Source organism: Sardina pilchardus, chromosome 20 (assembly GCF_963854185.1).
Source record: "Sardina pilchardus chromosome 20, fSarPil1.1, whole genome shotgun sequence".
Classification (NCBI taxonomy): domain Eukaryota; kingdom Metazoa; phylum Chordata; class Actinopteri; order Clupeiformes; family Clupeidae; genus Sardina; species Sardina pilchardus.
The window spans coordinates 26,183,718-26,210,636 of record NC_085013.1 but is presented as its reverse complement, the minus strand read 5'-3'; the positions used below and the strand labels follow the sequence as shown (position 1 = coordinate 26,210,636).

Sequence of the window (26,919 nt, the reverse complement as noted above, 5' to 3'; positions counted from 1 at the left end):
TAGAATGCTGCTCATCGTGTGTTTCTATTTTTTTTTTTTTCTTCTCAGATATAGATCTGTTGCAACCATGTTGATTCTTGGATTGTTTTTTTTCCCCCCAAGTCTTCCAAAATAATTCAGACACTTTTAGCAATTTTATTCTTTTTGTTTTCAGGGAATATAGCCTAAAATGTATTCACTCATGAAATATGACACCTGAGGCACTGCAATCAACAAAGAACAGACTAACTTATTTATTATAATTTTAGTTTATTTTTTCCTGTTTTTATTATAATAGTGGGTGTAAATATATTATAGGATTATCATGCAAGGTTTTGTTTATATTGTGTTAATAATTGTCCATATATGATTTTTCTATGAGCTTTACCTACCACTTGCAGCGATAACAAATGACTTGTGAAAACTGCTATTTTCTCCAAGCAATAGACGCTTAAATGAAGGTGCATATGTATGCAAGTTCTGTTTGTCCCAGTTTGTGAGGAATGTCCCATGGTTCCAGAAGCCTCTCCTGCTCTGTCTGTCCTTGCTAGTACTGTCTTATGATTAATTCCACTACAAATGTGAGATAGGCCATACTCGTAGAGAGGAAAACAAACACACCCTTTTCCCTTTGTTTACCAGAAGTATCATCGCGAACAAAGAAACAAAACAACCACAAAAACAACAGCTTTTGCCGTCCAAACTCACCGGGAATCTGAATCCAGAGATATCAAATCCAAAATAGCACTTAGGGGAAAAAAGTTAACACAACCTAGTGTGGAGAAACGCTTTTATTCCAGCTTGGTCTTATTACCATCCACTGCAACAGAGGAGGACGCCAACATTGGTTGAGAGACTCTAGAGACTAGAGAGTCTGGAGACACTAGAGAGTTGCAAAGATAGTCCAAAATGTCAACTTTGTACAGTTGAAAGGCTGAGGGAGAAGGCAAGTAGACTCCATTATCCATTAGAGCAAACCAGGCCGTATTTGTAAATGGGTTTCCTCCTGAACCTTCATAAACATTGTATATTGTAAATGAAACAGATTATAAATCTAACCTAAGACATTTTATTGGAACAAAAAGAAAAAAAAAATACGAAAAAAAAAAGAAAAAAATGTAGTTCAGCTTCTTGATGTTTCATGTCTGCTGTGTTTTTCTTTTTCCAAAAAAAAGATCTTTTATTTCCTTTTTGCTTCCCTTCTGTTAAATTCAAAGATGTTGTTGTGTACTTCTCGTGGTGATTGCAGTAGTCGTGGCGTATGCTTTTTTTAGACACAGGGTAGAGGTAGAGACAATACTGGATGTAAGAACCCTCAGGAGACCATGGCGGCACGTTCTCAAATAACTTTCTGGTAAAAGACTCTTCCTAGGTACTGCTAGATCAACAGATCCAAGATCAATATAATCTATACCGATGTATAAGTGAATAACAGTTATTTAAAGGAAGGAACAAACATATATAAAAAGGGATAATTTGTGTAACTCTTTCTTGTAGACTAACAATGTATATCTTAGGTTAAAAGGAAAAAAAGCATTTGAGTACTGCAGAACAGTAGCAGAATTTTTTTAACAAACTCGCTGTACATAAGGCCCTCCCTTCTAAACAACTCGGTTGTTATATTAACTTTACTCTTTGAGATTGCAAAGGGAAAAATACCTTTTTTTCTCTTTTGTTTTGGTGTAAACCAATTTCCAAACTTATCGCTTTAAAACTTTGTGTGCTTAATAAAATGAAGAAAAAAAAATAATGAAAAAGAACAGATCATTTTTCAAGTACACCGGGCACGGGTGGAGGGAGGGTTGTGGGTTTTTGATTTCATTTTTCTTCAGTCTTGTTCTCTAAATGCTGTGTATCTATCATTAGCTATACAGAACTATAAATAGATAGTGGTTGGGGAGAGGTATCTGTAATGTGATTCTAGACCTAATCATCCATAGAAACCCATGAGATGGTCGATACCTGGAGGGCTTCTGCCGAGTGGGCGAAATGTTGGCAATATTTACATACACAACTCCTGGCTGAAAGGTGCTGATTTTTCTTTTGTCTTTTTTTATTTCTTTATATTTTTTCTGTCTTTATGATATGATATTTAAAAACAACATATACCAGACATTTAAGGGGATGAAAGATAGAACATTGTGTCTCTCAACAGCGATTTAAGCTGAATTCAATTTGAACTGTACTGTAGTTTAGGAGACAAAAGCAATTGAAGATTTTGATCCTTCAAAGCCACGTAATGTCCTCGACTATTGCAGCCAGCAGTCTCAACCTGCTTCAAACTATCTCCACCCTCAGAGGCACCAATTTGTCATGTATACTTGAGGACAATGCAGTTACCATACGCGCAACACATAGCATACTGAACTAAATTTTTTTGTAAAAAGTTGTCACCATATATATATATATTGTTGGACAGCATTACAACTCTTATCAGCTTAAATCATTCTGAGAAGGTTTCGCTATGTGTCTTTCAACACCTTACTCACGTATACCAATATAGAAAGACGTTTAAAAAGTAGAGTAGCCATACCTACGATTTTTTCCAACATATTTTCTTATTTAAAGCAATATGACTGTGCAACCACCAGCAGTTGCACCTCATGTTTCAATTAGATCAAAATGCAGTATTTAACTGGAGTATTTTGCAATTAAGGAATAGTAGGATTAACGAAAAATGTACAAAAACAACTGCTATTTTTTATTATAGAAGAGGTGAAGGGCGTCGGTGGGTCTTCTGTATGCACCAGTATGTCTGTCTGCTGAGCTCAAAGGCGTTCGGAGCAGAATGACATGCCTCTTTGGGAGATACCGAGAGACCGAGAGAGAGAGAGCGATAGAGAAAAAGAGAAAGAGTCGAGAGGGCAAGATGAAGAGGTGAAACAAGGAAAGGGGAAGCATTTTCAACGCTTAAAAATACAATTAAAATAATAATAATAATAATGACGATTAAACAATGAAATTTCCAACCAGGAGTTGCTGAAACAGCCCGTAGTGAGAACCATGTGTGTAGTTCTAGATGTGTTCCACATCTGTAAAACGATTAACTGTATATTTTTGTGATGTGTATCATACGGTGTGCTCCAGCAATATGTCCATTTGTGTAAATGTATTTATTTTACATTGTATATATTGTTCAATGCAAAAAGAGAGACCTATGGTTCTGTAACTACGATCAGTTCAGATGTGTAACTCCAATTATGCCTTTCAGGATGATGGTAGAGCAATATTAAACATGCTTCCAGTTTTGACCTCTCTCTCTTTTTAGTGTGTTTCTTTCACTCTGGTGATGCACGTGCACACACACACACACACACACACACACACACACACATACACACGCATGCACACACACACACACACACACACACACACACACACACACACACACACACACACACACATTTATACACACACACATACTGTACACACACACACGTACTGTATACACATACACACATTGTTTCTTGGGATATTTAAAGTGAAAAGCAGTTCACATTATGCCCGTACATAAGATAAAGTACTGTAGGTTATACTTGTTTATTTATTTATTGGATTTACAGGAGGTTTATTGGCGCTGTACTATAGTTATGACATGACCACATGGTGTATTGAAACCTCAGATGAAATGATTTATGAAATGATTTGTTATAAAAATCACGGCAATGGTAGTGATAGCTCTCTTGCCTTAAATCCTACATCTCTTTGAGCCAGTGAGAGGGCTGAATATGCAGGCCTATGACAAGAGAAGGGCCTTGTGCTCTGATCAATACACAGAGACACCAAATACACGGCCTTGAGAGAGCATTGTGGCATCTGCTCTGTTGGTAAGAAAGGAGATGTATGCTCTAGAAAAGAGATGGTCTGGGAAGGAGATGCTCTAGAAAAGAGATGCTCTAGAAAGGAGATCGCTGTCATAGTGCTACAGTATTTGTGCTTTTGCTGTCTGCCATACTGCTGTTTGCTCTTTGCCAGGACAGAGAAGAAACTAATGAATGAGATACTGTGTCCTAGCAATATGACTCCAACATATATTGTACTGTATATCCAAACACACACACACAAATAATATAGACAACTCAAAAATTAAGAGATCATTTTTCTGATGTCATCCTATGGTTGCTGAGTGACATTTCAATTGACAGACATATTCAAAATTAAGAGACCACTGCAAATTTGAATATGACCGTCAACTCATTCGGAAAGTCACTCAGAAATCATAGGATGACATAAGAAAAATGTGCAGCTGTGTGTGTATGCCTGTAAAAATGTGTTGCTTGGAGAGAAGAGAAATTGTCCACACACATGCCATACATACATACATGTGTGTGCATCTTGTGGTGAAATCCATTGAGGCTATGCACCCCACAGTTCAGTAACGACCCTGTCTGCATCCTCCAGCCTCTCACCACCAGGATTTATCATATTGCTCAACACCACGCCCGTGTGTGTGTGTATGTGTGTGTGTGTGTGTGTGTGTGATTCCTACAGACAAAATAACACAAAATCAGAACAAAAAAAAAGTTCCGCATTATAATTTTGACAGGACAGTAAACTATAACAGACAATAAGCGCCCTGCTTTTAAACCCAACAAGAAGCTTAACGCCGGCAATGTTTGCGACTCGTAGAGTGAGGAGCGGCCTTATAGACCCCGAGCACTTTAAAAGCCCTGGTCTGCTAATACGAATCATATAATGTGGGGAGATATTTAATGTTCTGTAGCAAAAGCGTTTAAGGCTCCAAGACAGAGAGCACTGACCTGCAGGCAAATATTTTTCAAGAAGATGACATCATAAGATATTACAGACGCAGAGACCAATGGAGCACACTTTCATCCTCCTCCTCCTCCTCCACCACCTCCTCCTTCTCTTTCTCCTCCTCCTCCTGCTCCTCCTCCTCCTCTCAGTCTTAGACTTTTCTTCTTCTTCTTCCTCCTCCTCTTCTTCTTCTTCTTCTTCTTCTTCTTCTTCTCTTTTTTTATTTGTCAGGGCCGCACATACGTTTTAATCGTTGGCTTCGGAGTTCATTTATTTTATTTTATCTTTATGCCACTGATTCATTATTATGATACAATAAAAGCTACTTGAGCATTTCAGCTACTGAGTGCCGTTATCATTAACCTTGTGAAATGCTAAAAGTGCTCCCTGGCATTTATAATCGCTGCTTTAACTCCTTCCTTCCCCCCTCCTTCTTCCTTCCTCTCTCTCCGCCTGCAGACATCATGCCCTGGACAAGTTTCTGCATAGACATACAGTACTAGAGCCACTCAGGGTGCAGCTGAGGAAAATTAAACAGAAACTCAGAAATTAAACGAAAGTACATTTTATGGATTTAAGTCAGAGCACGTTGCTCATGTTTGTAGAAGAGCAAGAAAAAAAAATACCTCTCAACATCTCAACATCTGGACAAGTTAGAGCATGTTACTCCTATTTGTGCAAGAAGAGCAGGAAGAAATAATAGGTTTTACCTCTCGACATTAGGTATTGTATTGGTGGACTTATTATGGCACATTTTTTGACAAGTAATGTGACATAAAATGTGTGCTGTCATGCCATACGTACTACATGCTAGACTGTGAATTTAGTGCGAAATACGTCCATTTGAACCCAAGCTACTCTGTGCTTGAGAACGATTCCCTGTATCCATTGAAATTGATTTAGTTGTCAAAAGCAATGGGTTGGTTGACACTGATACCAGTGAACGCTTATCAGCTGAAAGGCTTATGTTTTAACATGTTTCAGGAAAGGCTATGGAACTAATCAGTATGGATTGGCTTAAAGAGTATTTAAAGAGCTGTGCTTGTGGGTTTTAAATGACTTCTTCGAGTTTTTCTTAAGGTCTAGAGACTCTAGAAGGAGATATCCTGCCCGATCCATCTTGATACATATTCAACAGTTACAGTGGGATACAAAAACACAACTTTTTTCAACTAGTAACATGATCAATCAAAACAGAAGTTGCCTAGTTCAAGGCAAACAAACCCAAGGATTTATGGGTTCAAAGACCCCACTAACCCCCTCATTTCACACACATACATACACACACACACACACACACACATAGTTTCTGGACTGGACTTCCATCCACCTCTGTAGGGTCAAAACGATGCACGCCACATCTCCCCCATCTCTCGAGTCTGTGTGAGTACTGTATGTGTGTGTATGTGTGTGTGTGTGTGTGTGTGTGTGTGTGTGTGTGTGTGTGTGTGTGTGTGTGTGTGTGAGGTGCTAATGTGTGCTGTGTGGCCCCTGATGGCGTTTTGTCGCCGAACCTGCCCAATTGATTTCCCAGGATCAGAGGTGCGGTTGGTCCTCTTGGGGGCGCGTGCTGATGACACGTGCATCGCCGTGGTAATGGCCTTTCACAAGTTCGACATTCCCCCGACGCCAGTTGGGTTGCAAGATCTTCACAGTCTTGGGTGTGTGTGTGTGTGTGTGTTTGTGAGAGAGAGGGTGTGTGTTCATGTGTCGTATATGTGTGTGTATGTGTGGGAGTGTGTGGGAGTGCACTCGCATCTGGATGTGGACAGTACTTGCATTTGTGTGTCTAGACTTTGTGTCAGTAGTGCGTCTGTAGACTGTGTGTGCGTGTATGTGTGTGTGTGTGTGTGTGTGTGTGTGTGTGTGTGTCTGTGTCTGTGTCTGTGTCTGTGTCTGTGTCTGTGTCTGTGTCTGTGTCTGTGTCTGCGTCTGTATATCAGAGTCATGACAATGTGCAAAGAAGACAACTATATGTGCTGGGCTTTCTCCTGAGGCCTATTCACCCCAAGCCTGGCTGGACTCTCCCTCCCTCCCTCTCTCTCTCTCTCTCTCTCTCTCAATCTCTCTCTCAATCTCTCTCTCAATCGCTCTCTCAGCACTCAGTCTGGGCTTGGATGAACTCTTTGCCCCTACAGAGGGCTTAAAAACAACAAATTTCTAGATACTCCGAGCATCCCAAGGGCAGTCTGTGGGCTGAAGGCTCTTGACGTGACGTACTTGCTGGCCTTGGCTCTCACAAGCATATGCGCCATATATATGCCATGGGAGTACAGACAGGCTTGTCGTGCCACACTATACAGTAAATATCACTTGATACAATAGCAACCCAATGCGGTGGTAACAGGGCACTGAGGGGAGAATAGATACATCTGGAATTTGGATCCGCTCTTAAAACCATTTAAGAGTCAAGAGGTTAATGTCGCTAACGTCTAGCACCTAAAACCGCTTTTTATTATTATCAAGAGACCTCAGTAGCTGCTGCTCGGAGTGAGAGTCAGCCCTGACACCCTGAAAGAGTTAATGAGGCGTGCTGGGCAGAAGAGCCTATCGCAATTTTTAGAACTACTTAGCACTGCAATGTTAACTAGTAGATCACTCAGAGGCTATTAATTGTCTCGGGCAGTAAAAGGCGAGTCGACCATCTCCTTGATTCCCGTGGACGAAACGTCGGAAATGGCAGGCCGCTGAGTTAAGGCAGGAGAGGGTCACCCACGCACGATTATTTGCACTTAAATGTTTTACTCTGGCTTGGACGAGCCATTAATTTAGTTACAGCACCTTAATAAATAGTTTGGTGTGTCAGTCTCCAGTGAATTAGTAGCACTTTAGAGGCCCCATATTAGGACAATATCTTAAATGCAAGTGACAACTGATTAATTTAACCTCGAAATCCAGACATATACCATTAAGCTTTGTGAAAAACATTATGTGTGTTTTTGTGAAGGGGTGACACGATTTAGTCTCATCAGGAATATTATTAGTTGTTTTAAACCCTGATCACAATACTGCTCTCTTAGAAGAGTACACTGGCTTCTAGGGAAGCTCTCCATGATTTTTTATTGAGGTTAAAACCACAGACAAAGTGTTTATTTAAGAAATGTTTACAATAATAACAAAATAAACCTCTTGCTTCAACACATTTAAAATAGCTACTTGTTCATGCCCTAACTAGTCCTGGTGAATAGTAGTCATGGTTGTCATAGTAGTGGACGTCATGGGAAATGTTTATGAATTTTCTAATCAACAACTTCTTGTCGGCTTCTTAGATTTCTATACACAGCTGTTAAAAGATGGTACTTCAGGCAATGGCTCATAACATGAGAAACACTGTATCTACCAAAACTCTTACTTATTTGATTTGTGTAAGTCAGCATTGTACAAGTAGAGTGAACTTCATTTGCATGGAGTACATGCTCACTGATGTTTTCATAGGTTTTGAATATCATTTTTGCCATAATTGTTTTAATTCTAAACCAAATCTTTAAAAGTGAGTAAATTATTTAATAATTGAACTAATAAGCTCCGATAGACTTAGCGTCGGAACAAAGAGATGTTTGTCCTGTCAATCTCCGGCTTAAATCATTAAGTTGGTATATGAGTTGGTGGAGAGTACAGTAGCAGCCTCATAAAGGAAGAGACCGACGGACGGACGGACGAACGCGGACGCGGACATGGAGGATGTGGCAGGATGATTAGAGGAGATTAGAGACGGCGAGAGGGTACGGCGCAGGGAGGAGGCTCAGCACATAACTGTCAGCATGCAATAATCAGGGAATTTCCTTTAATCGTCTGGATGACATGTCTGAGTGATCTCATTAGGTCTAATACTGGGAACAATGACAGCAAGTCTTCCCTGGTGCAGAGAGGGGGGTGGTAGTGGTGGTGGTGTGTGTGTGTGTGTGTGTGTGTGTGTGTGTGTGTGTGTGTGTGTGTGTGTGTGTGTGAGGGGGGGGGGTGCACTGGCTATGTGCTAGTCACCAGACATCTAGATAAGTCTGTGGAAAAGGAGACAGGCCCTTACGGTCCACGAGGATGGGGGGCAGATCGAGTCATAAGACGTTGTGAGTGTATTATAAGCGAGATAAAGGGGGGAGCTGGAAAAGTCTGGGGCCTATCGACCTGTTTGATCTACCTGAGCGAGCCCCAGGTAATGACAAGAGAACAGAGAACAGAGAGCGTTATTTATAGTTCAGTGGCGTTGCGGCCAGGCGGAGAGGAGCGGAGAGGAGAGGAGAGGAGAGGAGAGGAGAGGAGAGTGAAAACAACCTCTCAAAGAAAGCTTCCACACCGGCTCCCCAGGAACTATAGGCCTATAACCAGAGTGCACGCAGACGGCCCCTCAATTTCCCACAAAATGCTGACGGAGTACGGAGCACAGACTAGAGGAGCATCACAGCTTTGCTCTTTTTCCCTTTTTCACAATCTCTCTCTCTCTCTCTCTCTCTTTCTCTCTCTCTCTCTCTCTTTCTCTCTCTTTCTCTCTCTCTCTCTCTCTCTCTCTTTCTCTCTCTCTCTCGCTCTCTTTCTCTGGTCTAGTGCAGTGCCGGCGTCTCCCCTCGCTGTACCTGGGCTAAAAGGTTAATTCAATCATATGGATACTCAGCATGGCGAGAGGGGGCTTTCTGATTGGAGCTCAGGGGACCGGACCCCGGGCGCCTCTCATCTGAGCCGCTCTGATGCCACTACTGTGGGCTTCCTGTACTGCCCGTACTGCTGCTGCTGCTGCTGCTGCGTATTCAGATGTGCCAGCAATTTGTGGCCACACACTTCACTCACTGTTTCTAATTTCCCGAACATCTGATACTGTGTGGCGGCGAAATACTGTGGGCTCCTATCGTGCTGCTGCCCCATGTGACCCGCTCCCAATCAATGCGGCGGCTACTCCGTCTGCTCAAACCGTATTATTATCATAGCTTTTCACTTGTCGTCCTCTTCTCCTGGCTCAGTCAAAATGGCCGATTTGATGGCAACTGCCTGTGTAGTATCCACCCGCCAAATCCTCCCCCCAATCAAAAGGATGGCTGAATAACATCAGGAATCTTTAAACAAATAAATAATGAAAGTGAGATCATAAGAATGCATTAGGCATCCGCGGCCATTGTTGTGTGTTCTTCATTCCACTCATGCCCAGATGCCATCCACACAAACACACACAAAAAAAGGGAGAAAGAGTAAGGGTGTGTGTGTGTGTGTGGGGGGGGGTGTTGCATATTCCCCCAGCGCTAATGGAGAGCTTCATTAATTAACGGACTGGTCCCGGCACATGGCTGGGTTAAACTGCGAGGGTCCATCTCAGGAGGTGCCGGCGGACGCTGAGGAGGCTGGGAGCAGAGCGCGGGGCGGGCGCGGGGCGGGCGCGGTGTGGTGCGGAGAGGAGAGGATGTGCGGCGGGCGAGCGAGCCACGGCGGCCTGATTTGCATGCTATCTCTGTGGACAAAAGGCATAGATAATGCTAATGCGGGACTTCAATTCACCACCCTCAGCATTTGTGTGCAGGGGATGCAGCAAGACAGAGAGGCTTAGAAAATCAATGCGGCGAGAGGGAAAAAAAAAAAAAAAAAAAAATCAAAAGCTGATGTCTAATTCAGTGCAATGGTCGCAGGAACTTGATGAAACTGCTGGCGATTTACATATCTTTCCCTTCTTTTCTGCCTAATCTCGGAGACTCTGCACACAGACCGTGCAATACGTGGACTCTGATTTGAAATGTCTTTGTGAAACAGTATCTCTCATTGCTTGCATGGTGTCAGCATAGCACAATGCTGCTGCCTGTGCTTGAATGGAGAACCAAATTGAATCCAGTAACAGCTTGTCTTGTCTCCATGCTTTTTACACGGCAAAGGGTTTAAGCATTGTACCTTCGTCAATCACATGATGACGAGGAGTAGGCCTACTAATAGCCCCTTCCTAGTGCCACTTCTACTGGCATTCTGTGCATAAGTGTTTTGAAATGCAGCAGAAAATATGATGAAACAGAAAGAGCTGGTTTCTGTGAGAGTCATATATTTATCGTGAAAAGCCTGCTGGGCTGCAGGGGAAGAGCTGGCTCGGCTGTAGTATATTGATTATTAGGCAAGTGCACTAATCTTCTTAAGGTCATTAAGTGTACTTAATTAAAAAGTGGTTAGACTGTCTTTGTTCACCAAAGCAATTGCAGCTGTTCAAATGTGATTAGTAGATAACAAACTTGTCTGAAATTATAAAGGCCATTTTTAATTTGTTTACATAATGTGAATGCATAAACACTATATCACTGTCAGGCGTCCTCAAGCTTCCCCTGCATCAGAGAGGGGGGGGGGGGGGGGGGGGGGAAATCCCCTATACTGAAACAACAAGAACAAATGCCCAGATTTATATTATCATATCCCACTGAAGCATTTCACGCTTTTTTTTTTTTCAGTTTCAGTGGATTTCCTGGAAAGCATCCAACAGTGGGTGGCTGTCATTTAATGAAATAACAACAGGAATTTACATATGGTGCGTTCATGAGCAACTGGGAAGTGGGAGAATTCTAGAGTTCAGTAGCCTAGGTGTCCGTCACACCTGAACTGGATACTACCCAGTTTGAATTGAAGGCTTTGGGAGAGCTCCCAGGAGAATGTTTTGACGTCACTAGAGTGCACTCTCTATGGGAGAGGGGAGTTAAGAAGTGGGGACCTTCCCATTTCCCAGACGCATGAACAGACTGTTAGATGTTTTTGCATAGCCTACAATTAAGCAGCCTAGGCCTATGATGTCGTCCAACTAGTCTACTGGTAGAAAAAACATAAGAAGTCCCATTACTATAGATATATAGGCTACAAACAATCAGATTACTTAGCTTGTTGACAGACTTTTGTGACTTGTACAATTCTATTTTGAAGAAATAACTCTCAAAACAGGTCTATTTGACCTATTTCCTGTATGAAAATAGGGGACAAACAGCATAAAAGGCTGCTTGGCTTTTCCAGCTAAAGCACACAGAAACAACATAAACATAAATAAATCTTTTCTTATTAGATCAAGATAATTCGTGCATTCAGTGAATGCACTGTTTACTACAAAGCCACAGGACCTCTCGGTTACAATCCTTTGTCCTCTTTTCTCCTCTCCGGTAGTCCAACACCTGAATGTGGACTCAATCCAGACCCACGTTGCCTAGCGACGTCGAGTAGCGTTCCTGAACCTGGAGAGCCACTTGTTAGAGCGAGACGCGAGACTAACGTGAGGTAATACAATATGTGTCATCTCCGTCAGGCGACGGTGCGCAAACAAGACAAACAAAAGGATATTACGAAATTGCCAAGTTTTAGAATAACTATATTGTGCACTAAATAAACCAGTGGTCAAACTGAGAGAGTGTTTTCATATTGACTCGCACAGACAAGTTGCCCCCACTTTGTCCCCAGCGCGCGCGTTAACCAGATGGCAAACTACTATAATCAGCTTTACAGAAATGCCGAGTGTCCGTGCGTCTCATGAAGACATCAAGGTAAGAAAAACAAAATGGCTTTCTTGTCGGTGTTATTTTACCTCCAGAAACTTAGCATAATCCTTTGCATTAACATATTTTGTATTAAGATGATAACAGCGTTACCGAGATGTGGTGGGAATGAAACCGTGTTATTGCTGTGGGATAAAACTCGAGTACCACGCTAGTAGCCTATCCCCCCTCCACAGAACAACAACAACGTGTTGCATGTAGCCCATAGGGCATGCACGGATGTATCGTTATTTCCTCGCAGACATTTAATAACATAAATCCACAACTTGATGTCTCAGTCCTGAGTTTTTTTTGTCGAAGTCAGTGGCTACTTTTTATACTCTTGGGGTTCATCCTGCAGGTGATAAATTATGAATAGAAATTGGGGTGAGCGCTATCGGGAAGATATCCCCGTGATGATGGCTGTGATAGTGCTATGCAGCAGATTAATATTGGCAACATAATCACAAACAACTGCTTGTTTATTCCTTGAATGTAAATGGGACGTATTTTCTTACTTGGGTTGGAGACATAAAGACAGAAATAGAAGCGTTTTTCCAGATGTTTCATTTAAAATGTATGTACTAAACCTGCCTTTAGTCCATCGATCAAGCACCCTTATTTGATAAAAAATAGGTTTAACCCCCAGCAGTAGCAAACATATTTTTTCTTATCCAAATTCTGATTGTAAATAAACAAACTGATGCTAAAGTGTTTCCATTCAGCTGACCCCTAGAACCCCTTAAGGCCATAAGTTGAAAGGTTCTTAAAGTTTTTCCCTTTCCCTGGAAATCCTTTTAATGTTTGATTTTATTTTTTGTCCCTTTTTCCCTCCCCGCAGCCATCTCCTCGGGACTGTGGCCGGCCAAAATCCTAGCTATCATGTGAAAGTGTTGGCCTCCGCCCCGTCACTGTGCCATTAAGCTGTGCTGCCTTACCCAAGGCACTGGACTGTAAAAATGTCACCTCCAGTATGAGCGCCATTACTTATTTAAGATCACTACATCAGGAGGCACCCCTGCTTCCCAGGATGTATTGGCCCTTGAGGCGGCGGGCTGCCATGTTATTATTGTACGCCCTGGGGTCCTGCATCTGCGCCAGCCTCGTCGCCCCGCAGGGCCTCTTTCCCCGGCTGGAGAACATTGGGGCCTATAAACCCGTCCGCGTGGCGCCGGCGGCGTCCACGTGCGGCGTGCCCGAGCGCAGCGCCTTCTGCCTGCCCGCCGTGACCCAGGAGGGTCTGCGGACCTGCGCCCAGCAGTTCTGCGTCCAGGGGTGCCCGTACCGGGCGTCGGCGCCGCGCCACGCCAGCCTCCTGCGGAACCTGGGCACCTGCGTCAGCGAGGACGGACGCGACGTGCGCCCGGGGGTCAGGCCCGGCGACGCGGCCAGTCATATATTCCGTAACCACACGGAGTGCTTCGCCTCCCCGCCAGTACCGGTCTTGGGTCCGTCGGGCTCACTTACTTTAACAGTGTGGCTGAAACTGGAGGCGTCGTCTGAAATGTAAGTAGCCAAACTGCCAGACTTTCTCCTTCTCTCTCTCCCTCTCTCTCTCTTTCTCTCTCTCTCTCTCTCTCTCTCTCTCTGTCTTTCCTCCTGTGTCTTAAGAAAGCCAGAGGCATTGAAATGCTTTCTGACACTTAAAAGTGTTTAAAAGCATCCACTTGGTCAGATCGGTTTTACTTCGGGCCCTTGCCAGGAAATAGCTCTCAACACTACAATTGAATATGATCCTGCTTTGACACTCCAAGGCAAGACCTCAGGTGCCACCGTGGCGGGAACAAGACCTGTTTGAGGCTGTTCGCAGGCTCACTTTACCCAACAAGGATCACCACTCACACTAATTTCACCAAGGTCTCTTTGTGGAGGGTAGATGTTTTGTTCCGATTCTGCAGTCATTTTCTCCCGGCTGCACAAAAGCAAAAAAGTCACCCCTTTGTGCCCCGCCTGCCTGGTGGAATCTCTCCACATCAATCTCTCAGCGTTGGCCCGTGTTTGAAAGCCGATCTCCCTGGTATAACCAGCTAACCAGCAATACTGATTGGAGACACTTTGTAGATTATATAAAATTAATAAGAGCGTCTTGGCTCCCGTGGCCAGCAAAACTACCTCACAGCTACCGCCGGCTCTCTCTCTCTCTCTCTCTCTCTCTCTCTCTCTCTCTCTCTCTCTCTCTCTCTCTCTCTCTCTCTCTCTCTCTCTCTCTGTCTCTCACCAGTACACCGGCAGCTGTGGCCTGTTTAGATCAATGAAATGGAATTGCGAGTGTGTGTGTGCTTTTCGCCCGGTCCGGGGCGAACGGACGCGCGGGCTCAAAGGCCACTTTGTTTTCCTGCGGTAGAGAAAATGATGTAGTTGAAAGTCAGAGAGGGGGATGAAAGGCCTGGGAAAAGAAGGCTCCAGAAGAGCAACAACTGTTTCAGCATTTCATATCCACCGCAGACGATGAAAGAGAGAGAGAGAGAGAGAGAGAGAGAGAGAGAGAGAGAGAGAGAGAGAGGGGGGGGGGGGGGTTGGGGGCGGGAGAGGAAAAGACTGCACAAGTAGCTTTTGGGTCATTGTAGTGTCTCTGCAATTCAACATGATATTATGCTGTACCGCACGATAACCTGAATTATTTCTATGCCACAGAAAGTAAGTGCACACACATACTGATTCATTCCCCTTTTTTGAGTTCATGTACTCTGTATTATGGTAATAAAAAGGATCACTTAGACTGTAGTTTTGAAACCTTTGCCTTTTCATGGTAAAAACCAAACGCCACGTTCGGTCCCTTGAGAAGTTTGGCCCAATTAGAATAAGCAGAGAGAGGCGACGTTTTTTTTTTCGAAAGTGTGTGTTGGAGTGTGAGGGCAGGGAAGCGTTAAGCGCTGACATAACATGATTTATGGCATCTTTTGGCCCGTGTTCGTAAAAGGCTCCGTTTCCCATAAAATGTCACCAATGCTGTTTAATATGACAGTGTACAGGGTAACAGCACAGTGGCGGCCGGAGCAGGCGAAAACAGCCAACATATGTTAAACTAATATGGCCGGCATAAATGTCAAATGAAATCATGACTTTCCATGTTGGAAATAAATAATCACTAATCTGGCTAACGGGGCAGGCCCCGTCGGAGCGGGAGGGACAACTGCCAGTCCTCAGGTTGTTCGCACCTCTCTCAGGAATCAGCACTTTCTAATGCCGTCATAACTCATGTCTCTGGAACTGAGAATAGAGCTGAACTACCCCTGGTCAGGCACTGACCTCTCCTGTCCCGTGCTAAGTCAACTGCTCATATTTTATACTGTATATATATAAAGCCATATGTACGTATATGAATGCACTATTGAATAATTTCCCTGTGGATGGTATTTTTATACCTATTATGAAGAGCTCAACTGATAAACCAAGGAGCTAACCTCATCAGGCCCAACTAGTAAGCATGGCCCTAATAGCCCCCAAATCATTTGTCTCAAAGCCAGAGAAGGCAGATGAAAGTACAAATGGCGTGATTTCCCAACTATTACAGTAGCTGCGGCTTTGATTCTGCAAAATTTCTTCAGCTATGAGGTTAATACACGTGGGAAGTTAATATGGTACTAATATGGTTTTGTTTCTTTTAATTATGTACATAAAACACTGTCCTGCGGCTTATACACAATGCGGCTAATACATAGGAAATGACTGTATATATGCCTGTACAATATCATAAGTCCCTTTGGATAAAGGTGCCTGCTAAAGGAAGATATCCACATCTATGAAATGCCTTCAGTAAGTATGTGAATATTGGCTGTAATCTCTCTCTCTCTCTCTGTTGCTCTGCCGTGTCCAGGAGTCTGATAGAGAAGAGGGCAGAGGGGGAGCTGGTGTTTGGCGTCCGGGTCTCGGAGGAGAAGCTGGAGCTCCGGTACCGTCTTCCCAACGCTCCGGCGCTCCGCCTGGCCATGATGACCACAGGCCGCATCAACAAGCACGAATGGACACACGTGGCCCTCCAGGTACAGAACGCATCGCTGCTGAGCCCAGTGCTAGCTGCCGCGGGGGGCTATTTGGGTCAGATGTTAAAGAAACACCATGGAAGAATTGATATCTCAGTGTTTCCCACAGATTAGAAGGCAATGTGTGGTGGTCGCCCCATGTCTGACGGGGGGGGGGGGGGGGGGGGCACCCATATTTTTCATTGCATCGCCTTTTTATCCATATAATGCAAATTATTTTTTTTACCAACATGTGAAGCTTGTCTTTATTTGAAACACACACACACATTATGTAATTATTTACATTATATAGGCCTATACTGACATTTCTGATATTCATAACAGCAAACTTTATGCAGATTATAGCCTACTATTCATATTACAACTCCACTTCTTAAATTCAGCTGTCTGGTTGAAGCCTCAAAATATTGTAAACATAGCAGGCTAAGCTTATCATACTCTACTGGCTGGACTGTTCAGTTTCCCCACATGTGTTTAAGTCTCAAGGTAAGCTAATACTTTTTCTCCTTGGGACAGGCCCTTTTAAGTCTTGGAGTTGAAAAACATTGTTGGTCAGTCAACTTGAATGCAAGAGTTTTAATCAAATGTCTGCAGAATATACTAATGATGCTAACCGAATATAACAGTAATTTAGCTAGTCGTCTTCTGTGCGTCAATGCGTCCACGATTAATGTTTTATTTGGATTAAATGTGCATGTGGAGGGCGGCTGTCCATTGAGCGCGCACGAGAGCGGGCCAAGGAGAATGAGTTTACTTCTATTGTTTGGTAATTAAGTTGCACGCATAGACTACAAAAGTTGCGGGAGAACTTTATGCTTCTACCCGAGCAGCGTCAGGTGCATACAGTGCGACCACCGACCACGCTTCCAGGGATGATCTCGTTGGTTTTCATGGAGACAGACAGCCGCGGTTTGCACGGAGGCTTGGGGCTGTGCGTGTGTGTGTATGTTTATGAGAGACAGACGCGCGAGTGACAGAGAGGGAGCGCAGGGAAAGGAAATTCAGCTTTACGAATGCTGCGTGTTTTTCAATAGCGTTTCAAAATAAGAATAAATAAATAAACTAGAAATGCAATTCCAAGGAATTACCAGTGCATGAAAATGCAAAAATAGATAGATAATGTAGATATGGTTACTAAGGTGTAGCTAGGATAAACATGGTGGTTGCATAGTTTACAGAGAGTTGATAGTGTGAAGGTAGACAGTTTAAAGATGAAACATTCCAGTTCTAACTTAACTAATGATTTCTATTTATGTTAAAATGTTGATTAGCTAACTTAGCTAATGATTTCTAGCAGTTACGCTAAAAATGCTAATTACGCTAGCAATGCTAACTTTACTAACAATGCTAACCAGGTTGATTAGCTAACTTAACCGATGATTTCTAGCAGTAATGCTAAAAATGCTAACTATGCTAACAATGCTAAATTTGCTAACAATGCTAACCAGGTTGATTAGCTAACTTAGTTGATGATTTTTTGCAGTTATGCTAAAAATGCTAACTATGCTAACAATGCTAACTATGCTAACTAGCTAACTTGCTAGTGAGGACTTTTATTTTGAAACATTTGTTGCTAGGGTATCCATGGTGGCCACCATGGAGGTATTATAAGAACTGGAGAAAGTGAACAAGTCCCGCCCCCATTCATTTCAATGGGAATGCTAGGCTAGTGAAATGTGCCAAAATTGAACGATTTTTTCAGGCTTCAACATGGCGTTTCAAGGGGCTTGTTTCCGGTGCCGTTTTACTTAGCCAATTAAGTGCCAGGTTACCGATTGACGTAAGGTACAGACGGAGAGCTCGTGCCCACACTAAGCTCGTGCATGAGCTGAGAGTGGAACAGCCACCAATCAGCATGAGTAAAACGCAGGTAAAACGGCACCGGACATGATGTATTTCTGGAAAATGGCGACGAGGAAGTGCTTTGCTAATCGGCGAAGCTAATCAGTCAAATCCTGACCCCCTGGTGGCCACTATCAGGAAACAAGAAGTTACTGCAGTATAATCATGTTGGTTGCTATGGAAACGGTCATAAACACTTAATTTTAATGGTTGCTATGTTGGTTGCTAGGTACATGGAGGTTTCATGTAGTTGACTGGAGGCATAGTGGATGATAACTGACAGTTGGAATGGTTGAACAGTTCAATAGTTGAGTAGTTTCAATGGTTAAATGATTTAATAGTGTATTATTGCAGTGAGGACTTTTATTATGAAACAGTTGTGGACAGAGGAAACAGTTAACAGGATATGTAGTCTTCTGAGAGACTGTATGCTTAAAGCCAGAGAAACTGACAGTTGGTGCCCAGGTGGCCAGCCACCTGGAGTAAGATTCTAATTGCTGCCGTGATGTCATAATGAGCAATGTTAAGTCTATGGGGAAATAGCTCAATGTTAAATCTATGGGGAAATCGTTTTTTAATTCATAGTTTAAAAAGTATAAAAGTTACAAAGTTGAAAAATACAAAGCACACATGGCATAAGCAAGACCTACGCAACAACGTTTGAATGAAGTTTCTACGTTAAACGGTTGAAGCTGAATTGCGAGCGTTAGAAGAAGAAGAGGAACTAGAAATGCAATTCCAAGGAATTACCAGTGCATGAAAATGCAAAAAAAAATATAGATAGATAATGTAGATATGGCTACTAAGGTATAGCTAGGGTAAACATGGTGGTTGCATAGTTTAAAGAGAGTTGATAGTGTTTAGGTAGACATTTTAAAGCTTAAACATTCCTGTTCTAACTTAACTAATGATTTCTAACAGGTATTCTAAAATGTTAACTATGCTAACAATGATAACCTGGTTGATTGGTTTACTTGGCTAATGATTTCTAGCAGTACTGTTAAAAATGTTAACTATGCTAACAATGCTAACTATGCTAACAATGCTAACCACGTTGATTAGCTAACTTAGCTAATCATTTTTAGCAGTTATGCTAAAAATGTTAACAATGTTAACTATGCTAACAATGCTAACCAGGTTGATTAGCTAACTTAGCTAATCATTTTTAGCAGTTATGTTAAAAATGCTAACTATGCTAACAATGTTAACTATGCTAACCATGCTAACTAGCTAACTTGGTACTGAGGACTTTTATTTTGAAACATTTGTTGATGGGGTATCCATGGCTGCCACTATCAGGAATAAAGAAGTTACTGTAGTAAAATCATGTTGGTTGCTATGGAAACGGTCATAAACGCTTAATTTTGATGGTTGCTATGTTGGTTGCTAGGTGCATGGAGGTCTCATGTAGTTGACTGGAGGCATAGTTGATGATAACTGACAGTTGGAATGGTTGAACAGTTAAATAGTTGAGTAGTTTCAATGGTTAAATGATTTAATAGTGTATTATTGCAGTGAGGACTTTTATTTTGAAACAGTTGTGGAAAGAGGAAACAGTTAACAGGATATGTAGTCTTCACAGAGAGATTGTATGCTTAAAACCTGAGAGAGAGAGGGCTGCTGCAGGTGGGGCTGGCCACCTGGCATAAGATTCTAATTGCTTAATGATCCGATTGTGATGTCATAGAGGCCAATGTTAAGTCTATGGGGAAATTTGTAATAGTTTTTAATTTATAGTTTAAAAAGTATAAAAGTTACAAAGTTGAAAAATACTTAGCAGCCTTCCCCTATTTAAGACCTACGTTGCGACGTTTGAATGAAGTTTCTAAGTTAAACGGTTCAAGCTGAATAGAAAAAATGAATTTGATCAGCGGAATAATAATAAGAAGAAGAAGCCTTGGAAGAACAGTACAGTGCATTTTCATGCACTGTAATAAGAAGCCTAGGAAGAACAGTACAGTGCATTTTCATGCACTGTAATAAAAGAATAACGAAACGCAATATGTGGCGGCCGGTGCTGAATCTGTGGCGCACCGCCACATATTTGTCTATGTGTGGGAAACACTGTATCTATGCCCCTTGGCGTCAATATTCAACACATTGAATATTGTGAGCGATATTTAGTGATGAAACGGTACCCAGTTAGTCTATAACGGACCAAAAGGGTCATGATCCTACCCGGGCTTTTTGGGTCAGATGTTAAGCAATAGTTGAGGCGCTCGGAAGGACCTACTGTTACTCTTGCTGTGCAGTGGAGGATGTATTTACGGCGTTATTTAATGTTCAAATTCAAACGTTCTGAAATTGTTGAAGCAGATGAATCTATGAATCAGATGAGCAAATCGGCTGTCCCTCTGGTGGTTTGACCCACAAAGCCAGAGGCCCTGGCTGTTATTGGCAGCCCATACAGATATGGACGTGGTGATACAGTGGTTAGTGTTGTCGCTTTGTAAGGCTGGGTCAGCCCTGGGGTTTCCGAAATGTTTCATGTTTGTGTATGTCGCTTTAGATAAAAGCATCTGCTAAATACTGTGCTGTATGTGTTCATTTTACTTTAACTTAACCAGTCGAAATGGGCCTAGTATTGTGTCGTACTGTATGCTACATGATCTTAATTATGCATAGAATGTATTTATGCTACGTGTTTATTACACATGTGTAAATATACATTAGTGTGTGAATTAAGAACAAAAAAGACAGTGTTTTATCTATCTTGAGTGTTGAACCAAGCAACAAACAAGCACAACAACCTTCTGCATCAAAGAGGCAAATGTGTTGCAACAGCAGTTGTGGTTTGGACAACAAGCCAGAAAGATCCACAGGCCCCTGCCGTCGGCTCTGGCTTTGGTGAGGCCCGTCTATGCTTAATGGGCTGCCGCCGCTGGTATTGATATTAATATTGTATCCAGAATCCCACAGCAGGCTTTACACTGGACCTTGTGTCACAACACATTTCGGATCCGGAAAGATGCATGAATTGAGGGCGCTAATTATAGTGGTAAACATCTGCCTTCCTACAGCTGTAGGGGTGGGGTGAAGTGTGTGTGTGTGTGTGTATGTGTGTGCGTGTACGTGTCTCTCTGTGTGTGTATGTGTGTGTGTGTCTGTGTTTATGTGAGTCTGTCTGTGTGTGTGTGTGTGTGTGTGTCGGTGTGAGTCTGTCTGTGTGTGTGTGTATGAGTCTGTCTGTATGTGTGTGTGTGTGTGTGTGTGTGTGTGTGTGCAGGACTGATCCCACCTGGCCCTGTGTGTGCATCTATCACCGGTCTCCCTCCTCTCCGGCGAGGAGTGCTGAGGGGCTGGAGTCATTGTGTGCGGGTTATGGAGGCGGAATAGGCTGTTAGCCGCGATGGATCGCTAACAAAGCTCATTTCAGCCCCCGCGCCCCCTTCATTTAAATTTATTTTCTCACCAAACACAGAAAGGTCAGGGCTAGGATGAGGAAACTATTGATCGGTGTGTTTTATTTCTCTTGTTTTTTTTTTTTTTTTGTTGGTATTGTTTTTTTTATTTCGTTTACCGGCAGGTATTTCCCAGACTGCACCTTCGTCTGGCTCTCATTTGGCCCGGCTCTGTAACAGAGTCGGTGGCGATATGAGTTATTTATTCTCCCTTCCTCCGACTGGCAGTGTTTTTCCCTCGCTAATCAAGATTTTTAAGCCCCTGCTCTCCCCCGCGTGGATGAATATTGGAAAAGACCATTTTGTAAGAGCCAAATGTGAAGAAATGAAACGAGAAAATAGGGCGGATAGACTCTGCCATCACAGGCATTGAAGGCAACGGGAGTGCTCTGCCTTTTGAAGAGCATTATCTTACAATAGCAGTGATTATTCTGGCTTTAAATTGCAATCATTCAGGTTATGAATAGCAGGTTGACTTCAGAGGCAGAAAACATTATCATGATAATGAGATCCTTCCCCGCAAATTCTCAGGTAATATGCTCCTGCTCGGTGACAGCCGTAGAGGAGCTGCAGGGCCCATCCAGTCTGCCCATTAGGGCTCTGCCGCAGCTGTCTGGCGATATGCCTGCCTCAAAAATTAGCCTATTTTCAGTCATTAACCCTTTCTGGTGTTTCTTACCTGAGGGGTCAGAATGAAAGGGGACTGCCACAGAGAGCCGTGTACATCACTCATTGCCCAGGGCATCTGCAGTCATTATATCTTTAGCCCTGAGTTGCATTAGGCCGGCTGAATTGGGCTCCGTAATCATGTTTCCTGGGCCTGTGTTTGGCATTGAGGAATGTATTGGCATTTGAGTGTAAAAGTGAATTTGTCAGACGGGGGGGTGGGGGGGGGGGGTGAAGAGTCCACTGAGCCTCTCACCTGGAATAAACCAGAACAGGCGGTTCGCATACGTTTCAAAGGTAACTATTGCTGATGCTACTGACATAGGCTTTACATAGAAAGTCTGGCCTCAAAAATCATAATATCCAAAACATCCTCTTCTCTCATCTACTCAAAAACTATACATCAAATGGCAGTTCTTTAAAAAAAAAAAAAAAAATGTCTGTAGAATACTAGTTTGTTTTTTTTTTCACTCGACTAAAGCCCTCTGCTTTAACGCTGCAACAGTTTTGTCAGAATCAAGCGATGAAATAATCGAGCCTGCTGACAAGCGATCGTCTCTCTCTCCGAGTTCAATTCCAGTCATCACCTCAGCCTGCCGCATCTTAAAGACAGAGTGATGACAAAAAGAAAGGTGGTCAAAAGGAATAGAACATTACAGTGTTTAGAAGGGGCCCGTGGGATGGGGGGGGAGGGGGGGGAGGCAAGGCAAAGAGAGAAGGCCTGATCAGTGGGTGCTTGTCCATTGTCATTATAATAACACCCGTGAAAGAGCTGCCGAAAGAAGCAGCCAGTGGAACACATAATCGGGGAGAATGATATCCCTTTCAAGCGGGCTGCTGCGATGTCAATGAGAAGTGACGGTAGGCACCTCCAGAATGTTTGTAGCGTGGCTTATTGTTGGTAATTTGTCTCTCTGCGGAGACCAGCCGTAATTGAGATCAAGACAAGTCGCGAGTGTGGCGTGGGACTTGAGAGGGGGAAGGAGCCTTGCCTCGTTTTTTCCCTCTTCTCTTTTTCCCCCTTTCATATTCTCTCTCTCTCTCTATTTCTCCCTTTCATATTCTCTCTCTCTCTCTCTCCCTTCCTCTTCCTCATCCTCTCTCTCTCTCTCGCTCTGTTCGTTCTCCGTCAGTTCAAGCCCGGGCTCCTGTTCCAGGGGAGAGGGGGGGGGGAGGCTCTGACGAGCTGTGGCAGGTCCCTGTTCATAAAGCGGATCGGTGGAGTGGAGGCAATGCTGAAAATGTAAATGTTAAAGTAGCAGAGGAGCAAAAGCCCCTGAGGGGCCCACCGGCTCTCTCCCTCAGCTTTAAGAAATCAGCATTATCATATCAATACATGTCAGGAAGGAGTCATTTACTTGTCATGACAAAATTTTACCCACTGTATAAATCTTTAAAATACCCCTCGTTTCTTTCAAGTCGAGAGATTGGGATTCTTTTTGATGTAACAGGGGCTTCCTTGGTATTGAAGTCTACATTACCTCTGCAGTGTCTTGTCCAATGGCCGTGTATCTGTTACACGGAGCCCTGTTTAGTCGACTCTCCCTTTCAGATCTCGTGTTTCGTTGCCATGTGAAAAAAAAAGAAAAAGAAAAAAAAACATGCTAACAGGCTATGGATGTTGAAAGGGTGGATTACCTGTTCAGTGTAGAGACTTGTTAGACACGGTGCCTCTGGGGTTAATGTTAAATAATCTGACAAGAAAAGCACATTATTAGATTTTCCCTCCGAGGACTGGCGTATTCTTGTACTTTTAAGGTTAGCAGTTTTATTACAAAGGCGTCGAGATACAAAGTACATGCTTTAGAGTCGACAGATGCCAAGAGCACACATTTCAAAGGATCCGATTTCTCTGGGTGCTACAGTACATCTGCATTTGTTGTGAATGGTGTGCAGTCTGCACTCAAAAGGGCTTTGGGACGATACTGCCCGGGTCTTTTGGCAGCAGATACTGTATGTTGTCTTTGGCTGCCTCAACTTCAGAGAATCACCACAAACCACAAGTTAATGAAAATTTTCACGCACAATTAACGCTTCCATGAGGGGTCTAGGCTCTGGCCCTGGCACTTGATCCCACCAAGTCTCACAGAAGCCGAGGCTGCCTCTCTCTCTCTCTCTCTCTCTCTCTCTCTCTCTCTCTCTCTCTCTTGTTCTCTGGGGACATTTGTTTTGGCTATGATTCGCAGAGTCTTGAGCCCTTAACCCGAATGTGCACATGCCTCATCACCTCCTCTGAACTCCCTACCACCTCCCCCCCCACACACACACACCCCATCACACACACACACACACACACACACACACACACACGCCCCTCGCCCAGTGAAAAGTAGGCCAGTGAGCCCGGTGGCCCCGGCCCCCTCCAGCCAAATGAGAATGGTGTCTGGAGGAGGCCGGGGCTGGCCGGGGCTGGACAGGGCTGCGCGGAGGTCTCGGCCGCTAATAGACACGCTCAGATGGGAGCGCTCCGGAGGAGAGAGGTTCACGCTCTCATCATTCAGCCAGGCTGGCACGAGACGAGGCGAGACGAGACGAGACGAAATGCGGCAGCAGGCTCAATCAGCTGCAGGCCGGACAGACGTCGAGTCGGAAAACGTGTCCCTGGACCATGATGTGTGTGTGTTCAGTACCGCGTCCGGACCATGCTCTGTGTGTCCAGTACTGCGTCCAAACCATGCTCTGTGTGTCCAGTACCACTCTGGATCATGATCTGTGTGTTCAGTACTACTTAGGACCATGATCTGTGTGTTCAGTACCGTGTCCGGACCATGATCTGTGTGTTCAGTACCACTCTGAATCATGAGCTGTGTGTTCAGTACTACTTCGGACCATGATCTGTGTGTCCAGTACCGCTCTGGATCATGATCTGTGTGTTCAGTACCATGTCCGGACCATGATCTGTGTGTCCAGTACCACTCCGGACCCAATTAAGCTGCTGTCTCATAGAGCTGGAAGTTAAATGTGCAGTACTGCTGGGCACTTAAAGCCAATCCTGGTGTTCATGCTCAGGTCTGGCTCTGTAAATGCCACAACAAACGTAAAACACCGATAAACATAAATAAACATAAATAAACATAAGTAAGTCCAGCCTGTCCGCACATCGATCCTGGAGCATGGGAGGAGAGATGTGTAATTTGAGCTCAAATGACTGTATGTAATACTATATGCCCAAATTGCATCAGTTCCGTATTTATTTAATTATGGCATTCTAGATTTCTTGTGTACTGTAAGTGTAAAACTATGTTCTAATCTATACCTAGCAAGGTAGCTATTGCAAAAGCATCCAAAAAGCTTGCATGCTTTGCAGAGATGTTTTGTAGAGATAACATTTTGCTAACACGCTAGCTATCCTCGTTTGGTGAAATTGTTGGAATGCTGTGAAGGCCTTTCTTTCTTTATTGCAGTGATACATATTGCATATCCTGCATGACAAGTGGGAATGACAGTTGTATCTATGGATCCTTCACATGACCAGATTCCACCAGAATAAGTTATTTTGAAGATACAAAAAGTATTTAATCATAAAAAAAACAGAAACAGCCACAGAATTAAACAGCCAAATTAAACCACTGCCCTCTCTTGTTTCAAATAGGTTGTGTCTTCGCACTTTTATTACATTAAATTTCATTACATTTGGCTGACGTGTTTTAGCCAAAGCGACTTACAACATGGTAGACAGTTTAAGCAATTCTCACAACAATTCTAGGAACATTTTAAAGAAGGTAGACTAGAGTGCAATAAGAAGAAGTGCATCAGTGAGTGCTGTTTTTAAACCGTCAAGTGCCACTTCTAGTCAGGTGGTAAGATCAGCAAGACTACTGTAGTTGTAAGTAGTGCTACGAGACTTTCGACTCTTGCCCTCAACCTCCTACAGTAGATTGTATATGCACTGTACTCCCTAGATACAGTGCCAGCTTCCCCTGGCCTGAGCTTGGCCCAGACCGGGGCCGTGACCGTGCCGTAGTCTGCTGTGATCCGCGGCCCTTTGGCGGTGTCCTGTAGCTCTCCTGTAATATAAATATGGTGTTAGAACATTTTCAGCCGGTATCAGTCAGACGACCCGGGAAGCTGGCAGACGCTCAGGTAACCTTTCCGAGGCGTGTGTGGCACCTGGGGTGATGGAGACTGATTGGCAGCGTAAATGAAGGTGAAGCAAGGTGAGTCGAGGCAAGGAGAGTGCCCACCTTTATGCCAGCCTGCTGCCCACCAAAGGAGGAGCTGATAGATGGGTATAAATCGACCCTAACGTGCCAAGCGGAATTTAAAGTAAGACCAAGAGTTGTTGATGGGCATAGGCTGCTCCGGGGCTTTTTAACATATCAATGATTCGCAAAAATGTTTTAAAAATGGAAACTACTCGAAAGATTCTTTGTGCAACCAAGGTTTTTTTCCTTTTTTTTTTTTTTTAAATAGTGACACTTAGAAATATAAACAGCTGTAGGCAATGAGGGAAGGATGTGCTTCAAAGCTTTATTTCTTTTGTAGGGGGAAATTATCCATAGGCTATTCAGGGTTCAAGCAGGCTAGTGAAGTGTTTTTTTCCCCTCCCTCGTGGTTGCGAGAGGCTTTTTAAAACCACACTTGATCGTCTCACACACACAGACACACACACACACACACACACACACACACACACACACACACACAATGGGAAGTGCGGGATTAATGATGAACCACTGTGCGGCATTTAATCTGGCCGGCTGAAGCCTTTATTGTGTGTTTCAGCACATCAATGTCAGGTAGAATTAAACGTCCACCAAGAGATGGGGCTTCCTTGGCAAGTTTCTCCAAAGTGTTTCTTCAAATTAAAGTCAAAGAAAATCA

The 26,919-nt window shown here is 43.4% G+C and overlaps 2 protein-coding genes across 3 annotated transcripts in view; both read left to right on the top strand.

Annotated features, from left to right (window-relative positions):
- Positions 1-3,225, top strand: part of esrrga (estrogen-related receptor gamma a) — a 102,300-nt gene extending 99,075 nt beyond the window's left edge. For both annotated transcript variants that reach the window (XM_062523203.1, XM_062523202.1), the window contains exon 8: positions 1-3,225. This exon is cut by the window's left edge and continues 951 nt beyond it. The gene's annotated coding sequence lies outside the window, so the exon portion shown is untranslated.
- Positions 3,226-13,263: 10,038 nt separating this feature from the next.
- ush2a (Usher syndrome 2A (autosomal recessive, mild)) overlaps positions 13,264-26,919 on the top strand; it is a 303,780-nt gene continuing 290,124 nt past the window's right edge. The window contains exons 1-2 of the mRNA XM_062522184.1: positions 13,264-13,709; positions 16,021-16,186. Coding sequence (XP_062378168.1) covers positions 13,264-13,709; positions 16,021-16,186 — 612 coding nt within the window. The remainder of the gene's footprint in view (positions 13,710-16,020; positions 16,187-26,919) is intronic.